Raw genomic sequence first — 18,393 nt, 5'->3', positions numbered from 1 at the left:
CACACCAGCAAGCAAATGCTGTTCTCTTGACAATGAGGAAGTGTTGCTGTCCAAAAACAAAGACATGACTGTCATTGAATAAGCCCATGCCATGATTAGATAGCGGAAAAACCCACCGATCTCTTTTACAAGTTCTTTAAACAATTAAAGTTCATTTACCAACATTTCTGAAAATGGACATATACTGAACAAAAATATAAACACAACTTGTAAAATGTTGGACCCATGTTTCATGAGCTGAAATAAAAGATCCCAGAAATGTTCAATACACACAAAAAGCTTATTTCTCTCAGATTCTGTGCACAAATTTGTTTACTTCCCTGTTAGTGATCATTTCTCCTTTGCCAAGATAATCCGTCCACCTGACAGGTGTGGCATATCAAGAAATGGATTAAACAGCATGATCATTACACAGGTGCACCTTGTGCTGGGGACAATAGAAAGTCATTCTAAAATGTGCAGTTTTGTAACACAACACAAAGCCACAGATGTCTCAAGTTTTGAGGGAGTGTGCAATTGGCATGCTGACTGCAGGAATGTCCACAAGAGCTGTTGCCAGATAATTTAATGTTAATTTCTTTACCGTATGCCACCTCCAACATCATTTTGTAGAATTTGGCATTACGTCCAACCGGCCTCACAACTGCAGACCGCGTGTAACCACGCCAGCCCTGGGCCTCCACTTCCAGCTTCTTCACCGGCGGGATCATCTGAGACCAGTCACCCGGACAAGTGACTGAGGAGTATTTCTGTCTGTAATAAAGCCCTTTTGTTGAGAAAAACTCATTCTGATTGGCTGGGCCTTGCTCCCAGTGGGTGAGCCTATACCCTCCCAGGCCCACCCTTGGCTTATCAGTGATGTCTGTTGTACTGTTATGCTGGGTACAGTATGTGCTGCACACTGTCTGTGCAGTACACATGCTGCGTAGCATGCTACACAATGGCCTTTTCCGACAGCTATCATCTTATTAGCCAAGGATGGCCTTATGAGACTATTACCTTATTAGAAAAGAGAATGTGCAAATACTGTATCTGCTCAAATTGCTGATTTTAAATGCCACACCACCAACCACAGAGGAAGTGCCTACCTACCTGCCCATCATGCTCCATTCTCATGCATGCTTTCATGCAATGTTGGGGTGGTTGGGTAGAGAGGAAGTAGCCTTAACCAGGGGTTGTAGGTGTCATAAAGTAGGAGTGTTGATCTAGGATCAGTTCAGCCTTTTAGATCATAATGTATAAGATTATATGGACTAGTGGGACCAGGGCCCATATCCACAAAGCATCTCAGAGTAGGAGTGTAGGTTTAGGTTTTACCAAGTCCCATCTGTCCATGTAATCTTATTCATTATGATCTAAAAGGCTAAACTGATCCTAGATCAGCACTCCTCATCTGATATGCTTTGTGGATAGTGCCCTGATCCTAGGTCAAATGAAATCAAGCTGTATTTTACAGCACATTTAAGACATGGTATGCAAAGCAATGTGCTTTACGGGGGAAAAAATGATTTAAACAACTATGAAAATAAAATATGAAAAGATTAGAGCTCAAAATATTAATAATTTCAATACAGACAGGCCTTGGAGTCAGTCTCTTTGTCAACATGAATATTAACATCACCCAACACAATGATTTTATCATCGTTCTCAAGGACAATAGACAATAGTTCAGATAAGTCAGTAAAGAAAGTGTGGCAGTGCTTTGGTGGCCTATACAGGGTTATAGCCAGCACTGGTGGCTGACATTTAAACAGTGTAGCAAGATGCTCAAAAGACCCAAAGTCTCCAAACGAAATGTCCTTACAACTGAGAGCATTAGTAAAATTAAGAGCTGTCCCCCCACCCTTTTCCCTTTTCTGATAGAGTATGAAAAGCTGTAGTCTGGGGGTAGGTTTCAATAAGAGCGGCACTACAGTCTGACTACACAGTCATGTTTCAGTGAAAAACATGCAATCAACTTTGCGCTCAGTAATGAGGTCATTCAAGAGAAAGGTTTTACTGGTGATTGTTCTAACATTTAAAACCTCCATATTCAATGTGTGGGTCGCTCAGCCCCTGGGGCATCTGCCTCGAGGTAAACCAATGGAATAACAACCAAATTAAATTATTAACATTACAACCACGGGCCTCCTGTGATTAAGGGTGCTGTACTACAGCGCCAGCTGTGCCACCAGAGACTCTGGGTTCGCGCCCAGGCTCTGTCGCAACCGGCCGCGACCGGAAGGTCCGTGCGGCGACGCACAATTGGCACAGCGTCATCCGGGTTAGGGAGGGTTTGGCCGGTAGGGATATCCTTGTCTCATCACGCACCAGCAACTCCTGTGACGGGCCGGGCGCAGTGCACGCTAACCAAGGTTGCCAGGCTTCCAGGTTGGATGCGTGCTGTGTTGTGTCGGAGGATGCATGACTTTCAACCTTCGTCTCTCCCGAGCCCATACGGGAGTTGTAGCAATGAGACAAGATAGTAGCTGGGGAGAAAAATGGGTGTTAAAAAAACATGACATTTTCTGACAGTCTCAAATCTACCAGAATGGTAGGAGATAAAAGTTTGTATAAACTCACTAGAATGCAGAGTTATAGGAATATTAATTAGGTTACTCACAACAACCATAGTTCCATTTCTGCAGGAGTTGATATGGTTTCCTCTGTTGCTTATTCTGACAGGGAGAACTGGAGCACTATCAGACCCTGTCCATCAGTCTCTAAAACAGTTTGATGTTGCTGGAAATAATCTTGGTCCGCACTCCTAGTCTGAGACGCTTGATACATACAGCCCCTGGAGTCTTGTCACAGGACACAGGACACAAAAGCAGCCAGGTGTGTCTACTGACAATAGAGTCATTTTAGGGAATTCCTTCACTCAAAAGGGCGTCGGCCATTGGGTTCACAACATTGTGTCCTGGTTGGGGCAAATAAATAATTGTTTGTTCAGTTACAGTGTTGAGAAAATATAATTTGCATAACCCCTGCCAAAACAGTGGATTCCCAATCATCCGGAAAAACAAACTAGTTTATCTGTCTTATATTTGAGTATTAACAAGTTGTCAAAGAATACATCAGATAAAGGCTCAAATAAGTTCCTCCCCACCGGGCACACTGGTTGAAACAACGTTGTTTCCATTTCAATGAAATTGCATTGAACCAATGTGGAATAGACATTTTCTGTGCCCAGAGGGTAAAATGCTTGTGAAATAAAATATGCCAACATGCAAATAGAAGATAAAACATTCCCCATCAACAAAGACAATAAATGAATCCCTCACCTCATTGAAAGGCTTCTTTATACTTGGGCCCAGTCTTGCCTTAGGCCTGTGCCTGAATATTAAATACGGGCAGCCTGTCAGAGTACACAGAGAACAGGTAAGTTATCTGGCTGAATGGAATTTCCAGACTCATTGTACAAAGGGAAGAACCCAGCAACAACAATAAATAGGATTTACCAAAAGCAGCAGACAGGAAACTGAGAAATAAGGGGGTTTGCCGTTATCAAGGAGGCTTTGTTCTCCCGAGTCAGCATCCCACAATGTTTACAAAAATGAATTGGATGGATTTGCAGTACATGCTGAGTCAGAGCCATTCTTGCAGGCAATTGCTATCAAGAAAACATCTATTCGACCTCTAGTCTATATTAATGACAAACAGTGCATTCGGAAAGTATTCAGACCCCTTGACTTTTTCCACATTTGTTTGTCACATTACAGCCTTGTTCTTTAATGGATTAAATCATTTTTTCCCTCAACAATCTACACACAATACCCCATGATGACAAGGCGAAAACAGGTTTTTGAAAATGTTTGGAAATGTATTAAAAAAATCAAAAACAGAAATACCTTATTTACATAATTATTCAGACCCTTAACTATGAGACTCGAAATTGAGCTCAGGAGCATCCTGTCTCCATTGATCATCCTTGAGATGTTTCAACAACTTTATTGGAGTCAACCTGTGGTAAATTAAAATGGATTGGACATGATTTGGTAAGGCTCACACCTGTCTATACGAGGTCCCCAAGTTGACAGTGCATGTCAGAGCAAAAGCCAAGCCATGAGGTCGAAGGAATTGTCCTTAGAGCTCCAAGACAGGATTGTGTCGAGGCACAGGTCTGGGGAAGGATAGCAAAAAATTGCTGAAGCATTGAAGGTCCCAAGAACACAGTGACCTCCATCATTCATAAATGGAAGAAAATTGGAACCACCAAGACTTTTCCTAGGGTTGTCTGCCAGGCCAAACTAAGCAATCAGAGGCAAAGGGCCTTGGTCAGGGAGGTGACCAAGAAACCGATGGTCACTCTGACAGAGCTCCAGAGTTCCTCTGTGGAGATGGGAGAACATTCCAGAAGGACAACCATCTCTGCAGCACTCCACCAATCAGGCCTTTATGGTAGAGTGACCAGACAGAAGCCACTCCTCAGTAAAAGGCACATGACAGTCCACTTGGAGTTAGCCCAAAGGCACCTAAAGACTCTCTGACCATGAGAAACAAAATTCTCTGTTCTGATGAAACCAAGATTGAACACTTTGGCCTGAATGCTAAGCGTCACGTCTGGAGGAAACCTAGCACCATCCCTATGGTGAAGCATGGTGGTGACAGCACCATGCTGTGGGGATGTTTTTGAGCGGCAGGGACTGGGAGACTAATCAGGATCGAGGGAAAGATGAATGGAGCAAAGTACAGAGAGATCCTTGATGAAGGTTCACCTTCCAACAGGACAAAGACCCTAAGCACACAGCCAAGACAATGCAGGAGTGGCTTTGGGACAAGTCTCTGAATGTCCTTGAGTGGCTCAGCCAGAGTCCGGACTTGAACCCGATTGAACATCTCTGGAGAGACCTGAAAATAGCTGTGCAGCGACGTTTCCCATCCAACCTGACAGAGAAGAATGGGAGAAACTCCCCAAATACAGGTGTGCCAAGCTTGTAGCGTCATACCCAAGAAGAATTGAGGCTGTAATTTCTGCCAAAGGTAAATCAAATAAAGTCCTGAGTAAAGGGTCTGAATACTTATGTAAATGTCATATTTCATTTCTTTGTTATAAATTAGCAAAGATTTCTGAAAACCTGTTTTTACTTTGTCATTATGGGGTATTGTAGGTAGATTGATGAGGGGGAAAAGGTATTTAATTCATTTCAGAATAAGGCTGTAATGTAACAAAATGTGGACAAAGTCAAGGGGTCTGAATATTTCCCGAATGCACTGTAATTGACTAAGTCCTAATTCCATATACCATAATTTTTGTATTATCCCCTTTGAGCTTAGAGGGCCTGCTCAGATAGTATAGGTACATTACTTATAAACAATTAATATGACACACATCTATGACACACATCCATGAAATTATCAAGGAACCTACCAGGTACAACCCTAAATCCATAATCACGGGCACCCTCATAGATATCATCCTGACCAACCTGCCCTCTAAATACACCTCTGCTGTCTTCAACAAGGATCTCAGAGATTACTGCCTCATTGCCTGCGTCCGTAATGGGTCCGTGGTCAAACGACCACCCCTCAACACTGTCAAACGCTCCCTAAAACACTTCGGCGAGCAGGCCTTTCTAATCGACCTGGCCCGGGTATCCTGGAAGGATATTGACCTCATTCAGTCAGTAGAGAATGCCTGGTTATTCTTTAAAAGTGCTCTCCTCACCATCTTAAATAAGCATGCCCCATTCAAGAAAATTAGGACTAGGAACAGATATAGCCCTTGGTTCACTCCAGACTTGACTGCCCTTGACCAGCACAAAAACATCCTGTGGCGTACTGCATTAGCATTGAATAGCCCCTGCGATATGCAACTTTTCAGGGAATTTAGGGAACAATATACACAGACAGTTGGGAAAGCAAAGGCTAGCTTTTTCAAACAGAAATTTGCATCCTGTAGCACAAACTCCAAAAAGTTCTGGGACACTAAAGTCCATGGAGAATAAGAGCACCTCCTCCCAGCTGCCCTGTTCAAACTCTCTTTCGTATCATCTGAGATCCCCTTTCCAAGATTGGAAAGCTGCCACGGTAATGGCAGGGGGAGATACTCTAGACCCAAACTGTTACAGACCTAAATCGATCCTACCCTGCCTTTCTAAAGTCTTTGAAAGCCAAGTTAACAAATCACCGACCATTTAGAATCCCACCGTACCTTCTCAGCTATGCAATCTGGTTTCTGAGCTGATCATGTGTGCACCTCAGCCACACTCAAGGTCCTAAACGATATCATAACCGCCATCGATTACAGACAATACCTTGCAACCGTCTTTATCGACCTGGCCAAGGCTTTTGACTCTGTCAATCATCGCATTCTTATCGGCAGACTCAATAGCCTTGGTTTCTCAAATGACTGCCTCGCCTGGTTCACCAACTATTTCTCAGAGTTCAGTGTGTCAAATTGGAGGGCCTGTTGTCCGGGCCTCTGCCAGTCTCTTTGGGGGTGCCACAGGGTTCAATTCTCGGGCCGACTCTTTTCTCTGTATACATCAATGATGTCGCTCTTGTTGCTGGTGATTCTCTGATCCACCTCTACGCAGACAACACCATTCTGTATAGTTCTGGCCCTTCTTGGGACACTGTGTTAACAAACCTCCAGACAAGCTTCAATGCCATACAACACTCCTTCCGTGGCCTCCAACTGTTCTTAAATGGAAGTAAAACTAAATGCATGCTCTTCAACAGATCGCTGCCCGCAACCGCCGGCCGAACTAGCATCACTACTCTGGACGGTTCTGATTTAGATTATGTTGACAACTACAAATATCTAGGTGTCTGGTTAGACTGTAAACTCTACTTTCAGACTCACATTAAGTATCTCGAATCCATAATTCAATCTAGAATCGGCTTCCTATTTCGTAACAAAGCATCCTTCACTCTTGCCGCCAAACATACCCTCGTAAAACTGACTATGCTACCAATCTTTGACTTCGACGATGTCATTTACATAATAGCCTCCAACACTCTACTCAGAAAATCGGATGTAGTCTATCACAGTGCCATTAGTTTTGTCACCAAAGCCCCATATACTACCCACCACTGCAACCTGTATGCTCTCGTTGGCTGGCCCTCGCTTCATATTCGTCGCCAAACCCACTGGCTCCCGGTCATCTATAAGCCTTTGCTAGGTAAACCCCCGCCTTATCTCAGCTCACTGGTCACCATAGCAGCACCCACCCATAGCACGCGCTCCAGCAGGTATATTTCACTGGTCATCCCCAAAGCCAACTCCTTGTTTGGCCGCCTTTCCTTCCATTTCTCTGCTGCCAATGACTGGAACAAATTGCAAAAATCACTGAAGCTGGAGTCTTATATCTCCCTCACTAACTTTAAGCATCAGCTGTCAGAGCAGCTTACCGATCATTGCACCTATACACAGCCCATCTGTAAATATCCCACCCAACCTCATCCCCATTTAGTTATTTTTTCTCTCCTTTGCAACCCAGTATCTCTACTTGCACATTCATCTTCTGCACATCTATCACTCCAGTGTTTATTGCTAAATTGTAATTATTTCGCCACTATGGCCTATTTATTGCCTTACCTCCCTAATCTTACTACATTTGCACACACTGTATATAGATTTTTCTATTGTGTTATTGACTGTACTTTTGTTTATCCCATGTGTAGCTCTGTGTTGTTGTTTGTGTTGCACTGCTTTGCTTGATCTTTGCCAGGTCACGGTTGTAAATGAGAACTTGTTCTCAACTGGCTTACCTGGTTAAATAAAGGTGAAAAAAATAAATAAAAAATGAACAGAAATTCTGAACATATGTTTAGGAATGACAAGAAAAAAAGTGAAATGGTGTTGATTATATTCTGTTTATTACAAAATATAAGAGTTTGAAACTGTTAAGAGAAGGAGGATTGTTAAACAGGGAAATAAAACTGTATTGAAAATACATCTATTATGATCAAATGTGTCTTACCAACAAAGATACTGGCAAGGCAATACATTCAAAGTATAAACCAATAAATGAAATATACAATGAAAGATATTAAGTTATGATAATAGATAAAGAACCTCTTTATGATAACAGATTTAGTGACTAAAGTTTTTTTGAAATGTAAAGTTCCATTCTGAGAGCTTAAACTATTTTCACTTACAGCATGACAGCAATGCATTTTCTTAATCAGTTAGTATACACATTTGATAGAGGTAGATTCCTTGTATTTTACAGGGAAATTAAACATTTGAATTCTTCCCACTCATAATCATCTGTTTTTGATAGTAAATGAATGTAGTTCATTTAGTTTCCAAGTGAGATTTAACTGCTCCTCGTATTGGATTATGGGTATAGAACTGATTCAGTAGATATACATTTCCCCCTTTGTACCTTTTGCTAGTGGAGAAAAAGCTACTTTTCAATGTGAATTTCTCATGCAGAGGGACAAATCCTAACTTTGACTTTTCATGCACAACTCAATCTTACATTGACTTCAATGCATGATTAACACAAAAGGCACGCAGATTGCAGGTTAGTATTCATCCCATATAGTACATAGTCATGATGTACAAAACATTAGGAGCACCTTCCTAACATTGAGTTGCACCCCCCGTCACTCCCCTTTGAACTAAAAACTGCTTTAATTCATCAGGGCATGGACTCTACACGGTGTCCAAAGTGTTCCACAGGGATGCTGGCCCATGTTGACTCCAATGCTTCCCACAAATGTGTCAAGTTGACTGGATGTCCTTTGGGTGGTGGGCCATTTTTGATACACACAGGAAACTGTTGAGCATGAAAAACCCAGCAGAGTATGCAGTTCTTGACACCCTCAAACTGGTGCACCTGGCCCCTACTACCATACCCCATTCAAAGTCACTTAAATATTTTGTCTTGCCCATTCACCTTCTGAATGGCACACATACACAATCCATGTCTCTTAGGTCTCAAGACTTAAAAATCCTTCTTTAACCCGTCTCCTCCCCTTCATCTACACTGATGGAAGTAGATTTAACAATAAGGGATCATAGCTTCCACCTGGATTCACCTGGTCAGTCTATATCAGCAGGTGTTCCTAATGTTTTGTTCACTCAGTGTACACACCATATAAATGAAAGTAAACCATCACACAATAAGAAACATGATTGAAGTAAAGCTACAGTTTTCCGATGAGGCTCCATGATGAGGCTCAAGATGTTCAAGATTGAAAATGTCTCCAGCTGTAGAGTATATTCAGGTGGTGAGAGTACACTCAGAATGGCCCTCCAACCACTGACCTGCCCTGGATTAGAATGTCATCAAAAGGGAAAAGAGCAAGGATCTGAAAGGAAGCCATATGGTGGGGGTTTATTTTTCACATATTTTATACCTCTGATCCAGAAAACAGTCCAGTCAGTCTCTTTCATAACAATAAATAAATTGGGAATGTTACAATTTTTCCCCCAAATCCTCACAAATATGTATTTATAGCATTTTCAGTGAATATCAGCGGACTTCGAGTCAAACGCCAAATACACTTTGAGCTGATTTCCCAGACACAGATGAAGTTTATATCTATAGTCCTGGACTAAAAAAAACATTTTCAATGGAGAATCTTTTTAGTCCAGTACAAGGATTCATTTGTGTGTGGGAAACTGACCCTTCCTGTATAACTCACATCATCATTGCCGTCGGCTAGATCCAGTGCCGTCTCATCCTCCATGTTCCTCAGCATCTTGTCGGCCCCAGACTGGCAGAGCAGGTTGGCGATGGCTGCGTCCTGCCGGCCCACCGCCAGGTGAAGTGGCGTGCAGCCGTTGAACATGGCCGCGTCCATGTCAGCTCCCTTGTTCAGCAGCAGAGTCACAGAGATTGTGTCATGGAGCTCCACGGCCAGATGGAGAGCTGTCTTACCACTTGTACCTTCCTGGGGGACAGAGAGAAGACAGGCAAAGGCAAGGGTAAGGGTAAGGGTAAGGGAATCGGTAAATACAATTTCCCCTCAAAAAAGATAGGGTGAGGGAAAGGCCACCAGGGGGAGCAAAGGACCAAACAATCTGTCCTCCTCAATCAAGTAGCTATTCATTCTAAAACTGAAAATGTGCCAATGTCTTGAACACATAAAATTAGGCATATTATATATACTGTATAACAAGCTTATTGCCCCCAGAAATATATCTGGGGTAGGTAAGGTCAGTCTGCTATGTTGTGTTGAGTTCTATATCCATCTATATGTGACTCAGACTTGCTGGCCAGGGCCTATTCTCTGACACGTCAAGCATCTCCAGAAAACCCCCTGGTTCCCAGCCAGCCTCATCACAACCCAACTCTAATTACATGAATCCATCAGAATCCACTGAGCTCAGACCGTATCACTATCAGTACAGTAAAGTAGTAAAGGACATAGCTTGAAGGAGAAAGTCTGTACCTCTAAATATATATATGTTTAAATATATGTTTAAAAAAACCATGTGTTCATTAATATATCACATTTGCTCATATCATGACAGGATACATTCCTTTAAAGACAGTCCTCAAAGGTGCAGCTTGATCATCTAAGTCGAGGTAAATGCATATCTGTCCTAGTACAAATTAAGAGGATTTAGGAAAGACACAATGTTATGAAGTACTAACTACAGTATTACCACACAATGTAATGCAGTACTTGAGTAATGCAAGGTTATTGTAAGGGAGTACACCCAGGGACGTCATTTGACAAACCTGGATGTTGAGGTCTGCCCCTTTCTTCATCAGTAGCTTCATCAGACAATGCTGTCTGTTCACAGTGGCTAAGTGGAGACAGGTGAGACCTGAAAACAAAGACACATTCCTTAAAAAAAATATCACCTTTCAAAAATCACCTTTCTGAATGAGGGATTAGATTATTTTGATTACATGTTATAGCTAGTATCAAACAAGCATCAGTAAGGTCATGCCATGTGACACACAATAACATACATAAGCTACATATCAAACAAAATATACAATTGTTTACAATAAGCTCGCACAGATGCCGACATACTGTAGAAGCCAACACAACAACAGGAAGTGGCACTACATAAAGAGATATCACATCATGGTATCGTTATAGCCCCTCACACAGTGTGCAAGGTGGCAACAGCTGATCATCCTGGGCTCTGTTCAGTAGGCATACAGCGTGCAAGGTGGCAACAGCTGATCATCCTGGGCTCTGTTCAATAGGCACACAGCGTGCAAGGTGGCAACAGCTGATCATCCTGGGCTCTGTTCAGTAGGCATACAGCGTGCAAGGTGGCAACAGCTGATCATCCTGGGCTCTGTTCAGTAGGCATACAGCGTGCAAGATGGCAACAGCTGATCATCCTGGGCTCTGTTCAGTAGGCATACAGCATGCAAGGTGGCAACAGCTGAACATCCTGGGCTCTGTTCAGTAGGCATACAGCGTGCAAGATGGCAACAGCTGATCATCCTGGGCTCTGTTCAGTAGGCATACAGCGTGCAAGATGGCAACAGCTGATCATCCTGGGCTCTGTTCAGTAGGCATACAGCGTGCAAGGTGGCAACAGCTGATCATCCTGGGCTCTGTGCAAGATCAGATCAGGCATACAGCGTGCAAGATGGCAACAGCTGATCATCCTGGGCTCTGTTCAGTAGGCATACAGCGTGCAAGATGGCAACAGCTGATCATCCTGGGCTCTGTTCAGTAGGCATACAGCGTGCAAGATGGCAACAGCTGATCATCCTGGGCTCTGTTCAGTAGGCATACAGCATGCAAGGTGGCAACAGCTGAACATCCTGGGCTCTGTTCAGTAGGCATACAGCGTGCAAGATGGCAACAGCTGATCATCCTGGGCTCTGTTCAGTAGGCATACAGCATGCAAGGTGGCAACAGCTTTGCAAAGAAGGGCACCTATTGTTAGATGGGTAAATATAAAAAAGCAGACATTGAATATTCCTTTGAGCATGGTGAAGTTATTAATGAAACTTTGGATGGTGTATCAATACACCCAGTCACTACAAAGATACAGGCGTCCTTCCTAACTCAGTTGCCGGAGAGGAAGGAAACCGCTCAGGGATTTCACCATGAGGCCAATGGTGACTTTAAAACAGTTACAGAGTTTAATGGCTGTAGTTACTCCACAATACTAACGTAAATTACAGAGTGAAAAGAAGGAAGCCTGTACAGACTAAAAATATTTCAAAACATGCATCCTGTTTACAACAAAGCATTAAAGTAATACTGCAAAAAATGTGGCAAAGCAATTCACTTTTGTCCTGAATACAAAGTGTTATGTTTGGGGCAAATCCAGTACCACTCTCTATATTTTCAAGCATAGTGGTGTCTGCATCATATTATGGGTATGCTTGTAATCGTTAAGGGCTGGGGAGTTTTCAGGATAAAAAATAAATGGAATGGAGTTGAGCACAGAAAAAGATCCCAGAGGAAAACCTGGTTCAGTCTGCTTTCCACCAGACACTGGGAGATTAATTCACCTTTCAGCAGGACAATAACCTAAAACACAAGGCCAAATCTACACTGGAGTTGCTTACCAAGAAGACAGTGAATGTTCTTGAGTGGCCGAGTTACAGTTTTGACTTAAATCTGCTTGAAAATCTGTGGCAAGACTTAAAATGCTTTTCTAGCAATGATACGTTTTGAAAATAATAATGGGACAATATTGTTAATTCCAGGTGCAAAGTTCTTAGACACTTACCCAGGAAGACTCACATCTGTAATGGCTTTCAAATGTGATTCTAACATGTATTGACTCTGTATTGAATATTTAAGTAAATTAGATATTTCTGTATTTCATTTTTTAATTTTTGTTGTTGTAACACAACAGAATGTGGAACACAACAGCATGTGGAATAAGTCAAGGGGTATGACTACTTTCTGAAGGCTCTGTACATTATGTAGAACACACATGTAGAATAAGGAAAGTAACAGCTCTATTTATGACATTCATAGCTGTAATATTTCATGTTTGCCTACTGTAGCGGGCCCAGGGTTGTATTCATTACTGCACACATAGAAACACGAAAATTGAGTGTTTCTATATGTCAAGTCCAGGTAGGCTCCCTGTTTCAGTCAGTTTTTTCCCCATTTGGTGCCTAATGAATATGGGCCCTGCTCTCTCACCTCTCCAGTTCTGGGTCTCCAGCACGGAGCCCAGCTTGCTGGGGGAGACATCCCGGGTCATCTCGGTGGCGCATTTGGCCTGGCCATGCTCGCAGGCCACATGGAGCGGCGTGTTGCCCTCCTGGTCCTGCAGCTCCAGGCTGGCCCCGCTCTCCACAAGGGCCCGCACCACCGAAGACAGGCTCAGGTAGGTGGCAAGGTGTAGCGGCGTCTAAAGACCATGCATAAAAATATAATTACTTCTATGGGTACACTCAATATCCAGTCCACCAATCACAGAACATTGACTAGGATGGGGATCCCCTTTCTAGTAATTCTATTTCTATGGAACCACGTACCAATCCAAACAACCAACCAATAATGGGTTAGTATTACAGGTTGGTGTGATATCTGACTTGGAGTCAGAATGGGCCCTCTTTTAAAGTGAATTTAATACAATCCGGGTTGCTAAGAGCTGATCAAGGATCTGAACTTAAGTACAGTAGCTAGTATCTACACTGAGTGTACAAAACATTAGGAACACCTTCCTAATATTGTGTTGCACCCCCTTTTGCCCTCAGAATAGCCTCAATTCGTCAGGGCATGGACTCAAAGGCATTCCACAGGGATGCTGGCACATGTTGACTCCAATGCTTCCCACAGTTGCATCAAGTTGGCTGGATGTCCTTTGGGTGGTGGACCATTATTGATACACATGGGAAACTGTTAAGTGTGAAAAACCCAGCAGCGTTGCAGTTCTTGACACAGTCAAACCGGTGCACCTGGCACCTACTGCCATCCCCCATTCAAAGGCACTTTGCTATTTACTCTCTGAATGGCCCTCATACACAATCCATGTCTCATTTGTCTTAAAACTCCTTCTTTAACCTGACTCCTCCCTTTCATCTACACTGATTGAAGTGGATATAACAGAAGACATCCATAAGGGATCCCCTCGATTCACCTGGTCAGTCAATGTCAATGTCAATACATTGGTAAGTAACTAAAATAAATCAAATGTAGGCCTAAGGCATCAATGTGGAACTGCTGGTTGAACCGTGTAGGGGGGGAATATAATGACTAATATAACCAGTAGGGCTACCACTGCTTACGTGGCTTTTGGTAAACTCGAACAGAACAGAGAAATAACAAGGCTATGTGTGTGTGAGTCATGGTGTAAAACGCTGACTGTGTCATTTCTGCTCTCTCCGCTTTCCTCTCTGACCCATCAGGATTTCTCCAATGCCACGTCAGCTTGCCCCCCCCCCTGCATGTTCACTCAAACCTCCTCTTAAATCTGCCCTGACTAGCTTAAATGTTTTTATCTATGAGACAGAGAAGATTCCAGATACGATTCCTTCACTCTTATTAGTTTTTTAAAGGCGGGAAAGCAGGGGAGTTTCCAATTTCATTTAAGCTCCCTTATGAAATAACTGTGGAACCACCCACCGAACCGTTACTGTGGGAGGATGCACTAATGGAGAAAGGGGAAGAGAATTTATCTTGAATTACACGATGCAGAAATAACATTATCATCTCTGTCGTCATAAACATTGGCAACTGCAATCATCAAGAGGAAGTCTCATGAAGGTTAAGTCAGTTTCAGTACACCAGTATAACCAGTGTTGAGGGTGTAAAGGGAGGACTGTTGCTTTGTTTACTGTACCTGGTACAAGTTGTTCTGGATGTCCAAGACATCTTTGGGGAACAGCTGTACCAGTTGGTTGGCAAAGTGTTCATCTTCATGGATGATGGCTAAATGCAGGACTCTGGAAGGGAAAAAAAAAAAAAAAACTTTTATCATTATATTTCTATAATAAATCAGACTGATTTATAAAAGACCTTTTTTCATTAAATGTGTCATAAAGTGCTTTTACGGTAACCCGTCCTAGGCCCCACAGCAAGCAAAAGCAGTTTTGAGTTACTGTCACTTAAACGTTGCATTCAACTGGAAAGTGAGCCGCCCGAGGAGTGTGGAATCATTTCTCATTCAAAATGTCCAGTTACTTTCCTTTAAACGTTTCAAAGTCAGCAGCCTCAGGAGATGAGAACAACATGTAATTTGATGGAAAGAATTACCTGCTTAAGCATTCTTAGAATGATATCCAGACCTACCTGGAAATGTAAGACATTGCATTAATGTCAACTGTTTGCTTAGCAGGCCACACTCATTGATTGCGAATGTTGTGCAATAATGGAACTTTTATGCAAAGAACAGTCATGTCAGGAGGATGTTTCATTCCGCAAAGCACTTTTCAAATAAGTATCTTCTTGGGTATCATTTACCACTAGAACAGTAGTTACTTGAAGAAGAACAAACAAAACTATCGGTTGATGAAGGGATGTTTAACATACACAAACCGCAGACCTATGAACTTTAACTCCACAGTTCAAATGCAATGAATTTTGTTCTTTACTGCACCCCATTCATGCTGTCATCACATTTGGTTCATACAGTCAAAGTGGAAAACAGCCACACCAAGAAACACTCACCCCAAAAGCTAAAGGGGAAGTTCTAGCAGACAAGAGTCAAATGCAGGAAATGGACACAACAGTGCTTTGTTTAACCTACATCAAGGCTTTCCAAAACACATTGTTCACACACTATTCCCTACAAATTGCATTACTTTGGATCAGAGCTACATTTTCAACCTAACTAACTGATGTGAAAGTAGAGTAGAAGGCCGATAAGGCCAAAAGTCTGGATGTCTGTGTGTCTGTGGTAATTGTATGAGTTTCATTAATCAGTCTATTCTTGGGAGATAATTACTATGTGAACATGTGCCCTGCCTCGTCTATCATGGGGAATTTCCAGTGCTGTGTCTTTTACACTTCTGCTTTCCAAGTCGAGGCACCTCACAGGAGTTCATCCGCAGCTTTCACACAAAGGCCTGAGAGTATGTATCATTCCACACTTACTCTCCTCTTAGTTGACATCACATGCCATGATTATTGGGATTAGGATAAACACGCAAAGAAAGAGCTGTGCAGGGCAACACTACAGGTCATTCCCCAAGCCTTGATTTATTCATCCAGACAGCAACAACAGGTGGTTGTTCTGATTGTTCGCTGCAAATTGGTGCAGTAGGCCTGATCTACGAAAACGCATCCATCTTCAAATTGTTATTGTGGTTAACACACTCAGACATCCAGTCATTCCATCAGACATGACAGCATCAATGAAAACGTCACCTGTTTGTTGACAGTGGTAATTTTAGCTTATGCTTTCATTGCCAGATGAAACCCCTAAGAGGACAGCCAAAGAGTAGCACCCATCCAATTCTGTAAGATCTACCAGGTTGAATCTGGACGGGTCTCTAGGTGCTTGGGGCAAAGAGTAGTTTTTTGGATTGGGCACAAATGTATGGGGCAGGACAGACACCATCTTGTGCATTAGAATTGAGTTGATAGACATTTGCATGGCCCAATTGGTACTTAATATAGCCTATGCTATGCATTTTAGACAGGGGGAGTCGTATTATGTATACAGATACTAAGGACACCGCTGCTGAGACTGTTCTTTATTCTTACTCTGATTATGATCTGTTCTGATGCCTAGTCACTTTAGCCAGCGTTTATGTTCATATCTACCTCAAATACCTCATATTCCTGCACATGAATCTGGTAATGGTACTCCCTGTATATAGCCCCATTATTGTGTATTCTATTTAAGCAATAAGGCCTGATGGCGTGTGGTATATTGCCAATATACCGTGGCTAAGGGCTGTTCTTACCACGACACAACGCTGAGTGCCTGGACACAGCCCTTAGCCGTGGTATATTTGCCATATATCACAAAGCCCAGAGGTGCCTTATTGTATTAAAAACTGTTTACCAACAGAATTTGAGGAGTAAAAATAAGTGTTTTGTCATACCCTCCATATACGGTATAAAAGCTGTCAACCAATCAGCATTCAGGGCTCAAACCACCCAGTTAATAATTCTCTTTTTAACTCTGCATCTTTAGGGAGGGGTCATAAACAAACATTTCACGGTAGTCTACACCTATTGTTTTCGGCGCATGTGACAAATATAATTTGATTTGATATTGTCAAATTAAACTAAAATTAGCCGACTGTTGTCCATACTTGTGTCTATACTGAAAAATGTGTCCATTTATTTTCACAATTTCCTTCTGGCTATTTGTGTCCAACAAGAATTGTGGGCGGATCCCAATGTAATTAATTAAAATGCAAAGTTAACCATGCCTTGGCTTGCACACACATACACGCATGCGTGTGTTTCTTGAAACGTTGTTCACCAAAATTTCGTCGCCATGACAAGAACACGTTTGACCTTTTCAAAAACACAGCCATAGGGGAAATTAAAATATGAGTTATTTAAAGAGGTTAAAACACGTACGTGTCTCCATCTTCAGTGATGGTGGTGAGAAGGTTTTCTTCATGTTCACTGCATTCTGTGTTCTCTGCGCTGTCATCTTTAGACTTCGAAATGTTGCAGCCCCCTATAATCTCACTCAAACTGTCAACATTTAGTGATGATGAGCCATAAGCAGAATCCAACCGCTCCTCTGTGCTGGTGATAGTCAATTTATCCCTGGCTTCACTGGATTCAGAAGTCGAATCCTGAACTGTTTTGATAAAGGGGTCATCTTTCATTAATGATTGGAAGGATTCAACACCAGAGTCCATTTGGTTATCCTCCAACAAATCCAATTTCCGCTTCGCATCTTCGGCGCTTTGCATGGTGGCCCGCGATGCACAGTCACTCCAGGTAGTCTTGACCGTTTTAATCCCCGAGAGGTCTATATGTTGCTTGATGGTGCGAGCAGTTCTCGGGAGGAAAACTCGATCACACCTGAGTAGGAATTCACTGTTCCTTTCTGAAACCAAAGGTAGCGGTTGCGTTTCATGCCATCGGATCGAGCGCGTTTACTTTCCCCCACACCACCAGTTTAGGCTACACGAAAATAAGTGGAGTCATCTTGCAACAATGCATAAATGGTATAAACGCTTCCCTACACGCAAAATGGGGCATTTACTTCAAAACATCATAAGAGTCTTAACATCAGCAACATGCTTCAAAATAACGTTGGCACTGTCATAACCTGTGGTAAACCTGCATAGTTGAGAGCATGTGAGCGATGAAACGCGATAGGGGAAGCGCTCTGCGCTTACGTGAAAAGGCGGACTGTTTTTGTCTGGAGATGCGGATGGGGATTCCCCGAAGGGCGTATTATGCACTTACATTACAACCACCCCCAACGCTGTGGAGTGTCCCGGGTTTTACACGATAGGTTTGAACGACACTCCCCGTACCATGCTTACATTTGTGTTTCTTTCTAAACGAGTGTGTCACAATGTTTCAGTGAGTAAAGACCATATGATAGGCCTAAAACGGCATAGCCTCGACCTGTACTCTAAATGTTGC

General features: G+C 42.6%; 1 protein-coding gene across 2 annotated transcripts; it reads right to left on the bottom strand.

Annotated features, from left to right (window-relative positions):
* Nucleotides 1-8,897: 8,897 nt before the first annotated feature.
* nfkbie (nuclear factor of kappa light polypeptide gene enhancer in B-cells inhibitor, epsilon) lies at nt 8,898-18,177 on the bottom strand. 2 transcript variants are annotated; one of them, XM_046291230.1, is made up of 6 exons: nt 17,365-18,177; nt 14,669-14,771; nt 13,024-13,234; nt 10,626-10,714; nt 9,583-9,831; nt 8,898-9,207 (listed from the first exon to the last, which is right to left on the bottom strand). In XM_046291230.1, exons 1-6 carry the CDS (start codon nt 17,706-17,708, stop codon nt 9,178-9,180), a joined length of 1,026 nt encoding a protein of 341 aa, XP_046147186.1. In that variant the 5' UTR covers nt 17,709-18,177; the 3' UTR covers nt 8,898-9,177. The 2 variants fall into 2 exon arrangements, with proteins under 2 accessions (XP_046147186.1, XP_046147185.1); XM_046291229.1 differs by having other exon boundaries at nt 8,898-9,246; nt 17,365-18,174.
* Nucleotides 18,178-18,393: the final 216 nt, after the last annotated feature.

Source organism: Oncorhynchus gorbuscha, linkage group LG12, assembly GCF_021184085.1.
Source record: "Oncorhynchus gorbuscha isolate QuinsamMale2020 ecotype Even-year linkage group LG12, OgorEven_v1.0, whole genome shotgun sequence".
Taxonomy (NCBI): domain Eukaryota; kingdom Metazoa; phylum Chordata; class Actinopteri; order Salmoniformes; family Salmonidae; genus Oncorhynchus; species Oncorhynchus gorbuscha.
The sequence above is the reverse complement of the archived record's forward strand: the minus strand, read 5'-3'. Positions and strand labels throughout refer to the sequence as shown.